General features: G+C 51.9%; 1 protein-coding gene across 2 annotated transcripts; it reads left to right on the top strand.

Moving 5' to 3' along the window:
• The first annotated feature begins 1,442 nt into the window (after positions 1-1,442).
• Positions 1,443-6,455, top strand: LOC100667271 (patr class I histocompatibility antigen, A-2 alpha chain-like). 2 transcript variants are annotated; one of them, XM_010601761.3, is made up of 7 exons: positions 1,444-1,572; positions 1,868-2,137; positions 2,342-2,617; positions 3,261-3,536; positions 3,671-3,775; positions 4,339-4,386; positions 4,545-6,455. In XM_010601761.3, the coding sequence occupies exons 1-7, from the start codon at positions 1,503-1,505 to the stop codon at positions 4,547-4,549; spliced, it is 1,050 nt and encodes a 349-aa protein (XP_010600063.1). In that variant the 5' UTR covers positions 1,444-1,502; the 3' UTR covers positions 4,550-6,455. The 2 variants fall into 2 exon arrangements, with proteins under 2 accessions (XP_064139269.1, XP_010600063.1); XM_064283199.1 differs by lacking the exon at positions 3,671-3,775 and having other exon boundaries at positions 1,443-1,572.
• The last annotated feature ends 313 nt before the right edge of the window (positions 6,456-6,768 follow it).

The raw sequence follows: 6,768 nt of genomic DNA, 5'->3' as shown, positions 1-6,768 counted from the left end.
GGGTGGTAGAGACCAACGGGGAGAAGAAGGCCTGAGGTATGAGAGAGACAGCGAAAAGGCCTGGAGAAGCAGGAGACAAGAAAAGATGCCGAAGAATTCTAAGCAGTGGCATTATCAAACTTAAGTACGTTGTGTTATAGATTTTTAATTAATATATTATATATACCTGAGGATCTAGCTGGGTATTCTCTCCATTTGATCTTTAATACATTCTTTGAGGCTACCTAAAAATGAATTGCCTCTTCATGTTAACCAGGTTAAAGAAAATAACAATATCAAGTGTCCCAATAAAATATGGACATCCCTTTTTGTTGTCTTGGACTGACCCATGCCAAAGCCCACGTGTTACAGAGTAGAACTGCTCCATAGGGTTTTCTTGGCTGAAATCTTAAGGGAAATAGATCAACAGGCCTCTTCTTCCCCCCGGGAACCTGAGTGGGCTCCGAGTGCCAACCTTTCTGTTATATCCTTTAGAAGTTAATAATTCATAAACACAGTCAATGCCTGTGCCCTGGTGAAGGCATTTTGACTGTTGAACACTTGCAGCTTTGAAGAGGTTAAAGTTCCTACACTCTTCTGGTTAAAATATACAGTAACAAATTGTGCTTTCATGAGCTGCTTTGTACTGAAGATAGGTGTGGGACTCAGACAAACTCAGAGCTAGGAAATGAAGATAATTTTAATATACACTAACCCAGGAGTCATAGATACATTGTTTGGGAAAGTCAAACTTCAAAACTTTGTGAGCCTGACTGCAGAGCCTTTCAGACACATTTATACATGAATGGACAAAATCCCTTCTCTTACAGGTTAAATTCCTGATGGTTCGGGGTTATCAGAGTTGAGCTAGCCACTGCTGTTAATAAAAAGGAAACTTGTCTCTATGGGAATATCTCTCCGGTGTATTCAGACACAACCTCGTCTAGGTTTAAAGAGGAGGCCCCTGTTCTTCTACCTTCATTCTTAAGGTGAGCTCACTCTCTGGCATCAAATTCTTTGGGGGTGAATTTTATTCTCCAGAAGTCCAGGGGTGGCCGGGGAGAAACAAGAGGTGGAAGGTGGAGAGTCCAGTTCAGCGAAAGGCATTCCAAGGATGGAAGAAGAAGAATAGGGCTGGCCCCAGCCTGGGGTTCTGTCCCAGGTTTCCTCTGACAGCCCAGGGTAGGACTCAGGGAGCCAGTGTGACAAAGAGTGCCCCATACCTGAGGACAGGGGTCAGGACAAACTCCTAGTGCCCAGGCATGGCTCTCAGGCCCCGAGGGCGGCGACTGGAGTGAGAAAGCCAAGCACTGGGGATTTCCATGCCTGGTCTCCCCAGAGTTTCACTTCTCCCTCTCACAACCTATGTCAGTTCCTCCTGCCCAGCCACAGCTGACGCGACAGCAGTTCTCACTCCCATTGAGTGTCTGGTTTCTGCAGGAGCCAATCAGTGTCTCCTCAGTTAGGGATTATAAGGTCCCCAGGGGCCCACTGGAAATCAGCCTCCCCAGACTCTAGTGATCATGGTGATGGCGTCCCAGATCCTCCTCTTCTTGCTCTCGGGGTCCCTGGCCCTGACCCAGACCCAGGCGGGTGAGCGTGGGGTTGGGAAGGAAAGGGCCTCTGTGGAGAGAAGAGGAGAGAGGAGACCGCCCAGCGGGAGCTCAGGACCACCGGGGAAGCTGCCTCACCACCACGCCCTCCCAGGGCCCCTTCCCCCGCCCCGGCCCCAGCCTCTCCCACCCCTGTGTCCTGGCCCTGCTCCTCCCGCCGCCCCTTGTCCGCCCACCCTCCCTTCCCGCTCCTCCCCCACCCCAGCCCCCATGGATCCCGGACCCGGGCGCCGCATAGGGAGAGGGTCGGTGGTCTCAGCCGCTCCCGCCCCCAGGCTCCCACTCCCTGAGCCATTTCTTCACCGCCGTGTCCCGGCCCGGAGGAGGGGAGCCCCGCGTCATCGCCGTCGCCTACGTGGACGACACGCAATTGGGACGCTTTGACAGCGACGCCGCGAATCCCAGAGCGGAGCCGCGGACGTGGTGGATGGAGCAGGAGGAGCAGGAGCACTTGGAAGAGCTGACGCGCAGAGCCAAGGGCGTCGCACAGGATTTGCGAGTGGACCTGTGGACCCTGCGCGGCTACTACAACCAGAGCGCCTCCGGTGAGTGACGCCGGGCCGGGGTTGCAGCTCACGGGTCCCCTCGCCCCCACAGACCGGTCGCCCCGATTATCCGGGTCCCAACTTCACACTGAGGCCTTGGGACCCGCCCAGCCCCTCGACCCGGAAGAGCCGCCGGGATTCGCTCGAGTTTTCATTTTAGGCCGAAACCGCTAAGTTGGCTGGGCCGACCACGTGGTCGGCCAGGTTCTCATACCATCCAGGCGCTGTCTGCCTGCGAGGTGAGGTCGGACGGGCGCTTCCTCCGCGGGTACCGTCAGATGGCCTACGATGGCACCGATTACATTGCCCTGAACGAGGACCTGCGCTCCTGGACGGCGGCGGACGCCGCGGCTCAGATCACCCGGCGGGAGTGGGAGGAGGCCGGTGTGACGAAGCTCGCCAGAGCCTTCCTGGAGGAGGACTGTTTGGAGTGGCTGCATAGATACCTGGAGAAAGGGAAGGAGACGCTGCTGCGAGCAGGTAAGAGGGGCCACGGGGTGCCTCCCTGATCTCCTCTCAGGCTGGGACTGTTCCCCCAGCTGGTGTCACACAAGGAGGAGAGAAAAATGGCATCAGCGCCAGAATACCCACCTCCAATGGGTCGGGAGAGACCCGATTCCACCCGAGTTTCCAGGTCCTGCACCAGAGAGTGACTTGTCCAGAGGGCTGCTAAGGAAGGGTCTTAGGGATAATTAAGGGCTCCAGTCTCTGGGGATGGAGGGAGAGATGGTTCTTGGAATAACTGATTGGCAGTTCCCATCGAGCCTGTCAGTGGCCCTGGGAACTACAGGGGACTTTCTCTCTCAGGCCTTGTTCTCTGCCCCACATTCAACCTCTTTGAAGGTCTGCTTCCAGCTTTTCTGAGTCTATCTGGTCAGGACCAGAAGCACCTGTTCTTCCCCTCAAGACACAGAGCCTACTATCCTAAGCTCACCCAAATCTGGAACTTTCCAAGGAGTAGGAGATTATTCTACACCCCTGGGTGCAGACTAGGGTTTGGGTTTTGCTCTCCATCTCCCCACTCCAGTTGTCCTGTTCATTCTCGGGATGGTCACGTGAGCCCTGCTCAAGCGTTCCATGGAGGCAATGGAAAGTTCCTAAGTTTTCTGACCCTTCCACTCAGATCCCCCAAAGGCTTATGTGACCCACCACCCCATCTCTGACCGTGAGGTCACACTGAGGTGCTGGGCCCTGGGCTTCTACCCTGCGGAGATCACACTGACCTGGCAGCGAGATGGAGAGGACCAGACCCAGGACACAGAGCTTGTGGAGACCAGGCCTGCGGGGGACGGGACCTTCCAGAAGTGGGCCGCCCTGGTAGTACCCTCTGGAAAGGAGCAGAGATATGTGTGCCATGTGCAGCACGAGGGGCTGCCTGAGCCCCTCACCCTGAGATGGAGTAAGTAGGGGACAAGGGCAAAGCCTCTTCTCAGGGTGCTCTTCTGGGCACCTCCAGCAGGGTCAGGGGTGAGACCTAGAGGTCAGGGCACCTTCCCTTCCCCTTCCTTCCCTTGCCTTTCCTTCCCTTCCTAGAAGTGCCTCCTCATCCCACCACTTCCATCCTGGGAATTGTTGCTGGCCTGGTTCTCCTAGGAGCTGTGGTCACTGGCGTTGTGATCTGGATAAAGAAGAGCTCAGGTAGGGGAGGGGCTGGGGTCTGAGTTTTCTTATCCCACTGGTGGCTTTCAGGCCCCAGGTAAGAGTTTGTTTCTGTCCTGCCTCACTATAGAAGACACCATCCACATACCCACACCTACCCAATCTGGGACCCTGGGTGTTAACAGTTATTCTTATGTAAAGCAAGTGTAAACCTGAAGTGGAAACCTCTCACCTTGACAATTCTGGTGATGGGAGCTGATTCTCAGCAGTTATAGGTCAGAGGGAAAGGTCTCTGCTGAGGACAGACCTGCAGAAGGGTGGTTTGTCCAGTTCCCACACATCTTTACCCTTGTTTCTGGACCCTGTCCTGGGTGTACATTCACAGTTCTGGAAACTTCCCTGGGGTCCAGGACTAGCTGGTTCCTCTAGAACTTATGGCTCTACCTCCTCCCTGGACAGGTGGAAAAAAAGGAACTATGTTCAGACCCTTAGGACATTGTAGACAGAAGCCCATTAGCCCCTCCCCACCACCACATAATTCTTTCTTTAGTCTCATCTCCTCCTGTGGGCTCTGACCAGATCCCGTTTTTGTTCTTCCCCAGGTGGTAACAGTGCCCAGGGCTCTGATGTGCCTCTCACAGATTCTAAAGGTGTGGTTCTGGAGGGCCTGATGTTTGGGAGGGGTTGGGGTAGGGAGGAAATGACTGGGTTACGGGGACTTGGACATTTTGAGCTTGTGATGAGTCGTTCATCATATCAATATTTAGAGTCACTCACCTGTTTTGTTAATGATTCTTTTCTTCTGTAGCGTGAGACTCCTGCCTTGCATGGGACTGAGTGATACAAGATTTGTTCACATCTCACTTTGTGACTTCAAGAAACCCTGACATATCTTCCTGCAACTGGTGTCTGAATATATCTGTGTTCCTGTCAGCGTAATGTGAGGATGTGGGGAGACTAGCCCACCCCTGCTCAGTAGGACTCCCTCCCCACACTGACTTGTGTCCTTTCCCTGATCAGCATTCCTGTTTCAGCAAAGGAAAGGCTAGAACTTCTCCATCCCTATCATAACTTTGTGTTGCTCTGAGCTCAGCAGCTTCTCGCTTCCCTATTGAAATTAGAATCTGGATATGAATTTTTTTCTATTTCTTGGCAAGAGGTGCAGATGATGGGTTAATTCAAGGTGAGGAATACTCAAAATTTGAGAGAGGAAATAAATGGAAGATCTGAGAGCCTTCCAGAATTTGATTCTTTGCTATGCTGATTCTGTCGCAAGTGGGGACAGGAGGATGCTGTGGAGGAGCTGAGTGTGGACCAGGCCTGTGCCCTACCTGTGCGCATACCCGTTTGCATACACCCAGAATGTATTCTAAATTCTAAGCAATCATGAGACTGTTAGTATAAGGAATCAGTTGTCCAATCTGATTGGGCCGTACACACAAAGACACTTTACAAATTGTTGGCAATCAAAAGTTGTCATTACTATCTATACAAAACAAACCAAAAATGATAGGAACATACTTGAACTGAACCGGTCCCTTCTATCCCCACGAGTACCCAATTTAGCATCGTAGGAGAGGAACACGCTTATGTCTAAAAGGGGGGCCCATTTACTCGTCCCAAATTACCCATGTCCATATTTGTGTAACTGGGTGGTCATACTGCGAATCAGGTGTTACCAGCTCTGTATTTCTCTAAGCAAATGTGTCACCAGCTCAGGTCAGGTGCAGCATAACTGTGTTTGTTCTCTGTCTTTCTCTGCACTGTCTCTCTGTGGCTTTCCTTGGCTGGGACTGGACCCCGGTGCTATTGGTCTAACTCTCAACCAGCATCTTTGGGGAGAACTCTGAGCCAGCACCAGGCTTAAGCTAACATTACAACAGCTCTTAATTCGAAACTGTTCGCAGGTAACACCTGTACAGTGAAGGAGCACTGATGGTTCAACGGTTAAGTAATTGACTGCCAACTGAAAGGTTGGTGGTTTGCACCCACTCCGAGGCTCTGTGGGAAAAAGACCCGAAGATCTGCTTCTGTAAAGATTACAGCCTAAAAAAAACTTATGGTGGCAGTTCTCCTCTGTCACATGGGGTTACTATGAATCGAAAATCGACCCAACATCATCTACCAGCAACAATCTAAACAGTGCATGCCCAAGCCTCTGAGGGCAACTTCTTGGCCTTAGAGTTACCGTTTTCAGCACAACCAGGTAGTCTGCCACTGCCAAAGGCAAGCCAGCTCAGCCCCCATCTGCTCAGTAGGCCAATTCTGACTGCTCTCTCTGCTACTGGGCACCTGCAAGACCTTTGCCACCCACTCTGCCCTGGACTCCTTCTATGTCTCTCTGCCACTGGCTTGGCCGTTTTTTCCTCTCAGTCTTCAGTGTTATCAGCTCAGTGTTCTAGCCCTTTACCCATATTATAACTCCTTTTGGGAGGTGTCTAGGAGATTCTCAGGTAAAGGACCCCAGGTCCCAAGGACACACTCTTTTTTTAAACTCTTGTTGATCAGGAGACCGCCCACAAACTTCTGTGAGACTACCTACTTTTATACACAAACTGCTTGTTAATTTCAAAGTATGGCTTTCCATATGCCTACTGTGATGTGTGTCAACTTGGCTGGGCCATGATTCTCAGTGTTTTGGCAGTCATATAATGTTGTGAGCACTTCCCTGTTGAGAGCTGATATGTGATCACCCCCATGGTGGCATCTACTGTGAGTAGCCAATCAGTTGAGGGGAAATTTCCTTGGCAGTGTGGCCTGCATGGAGTGTGGGTGGACGTTCAGGCAGGGGTTCTGGGTCTCATTCTGGATCCTGAAGCTGGCTCCTTTTTGTCTGACCTCTGGTTCTTTGGCCTTGAGCTAGCAGTTTACCTGTGGCCCTGCCTGCCAATCTTGTTGATTTCACAATCTTCACAGGCTGTGAGCAACAACTCTGCTCTCCAGCCTGCAGATCTTGTGTTTGCCAGGCCCTGTGGCTATGTGAATCAGGAAAAGCCTTTTTCTTGACCCATGGACTTGAAATGTTACAGCTT

Source organism: Loxodonta africana, chromosome 1, assembly GCF_030014295.1.
Source record: "Loxodonta africana isolate mLoxAfr1 chromosome 1, mLoxAfr1.hap2, whole genome shotgun sequence".
In the NCBI taxonomy this organism is placed as follows: domain Eukaryota; kingdom Metazoa; phylum Chordata; class Mammalia; order Proboscidea; family Elephantidae; genus Loxodonta; species Loxodonta africana.
The sequence above is the reverse complement of the archived record's forward strand: the minus strand, read 5'-3'. Positions and strand labels throughout refer to the sequence as shown.

What these genes read in the sequence shown, in the direction of transcription:
- LOC100667271 (XM_010601761.3), top strand. Translation starts at nt 1,503, where the DNA reads ATGGTGATGGCGTCCCAGATCCTCCTCTTCTTGCTCTCGGGGTCCCTG. An exon ending in GGAGACGCTGCTGCGAGCAG is followed by an intron (nt 2,618 to 3,260) that starts GTAAGAGGGGCC and finishes CCTTCCACTCAG; the next exon opens with ATCCCCCAAAGGCTTATGTG. An exon ending in GCCCCTCACCCTGAGATGGA is followed by an intron (nt 3,537 to 3,670) that starts GTAAGTAGGGGA and finishes TTCCCTTCCTAG; the next exon opens with AAGTGCCTCCTCATCCCACC.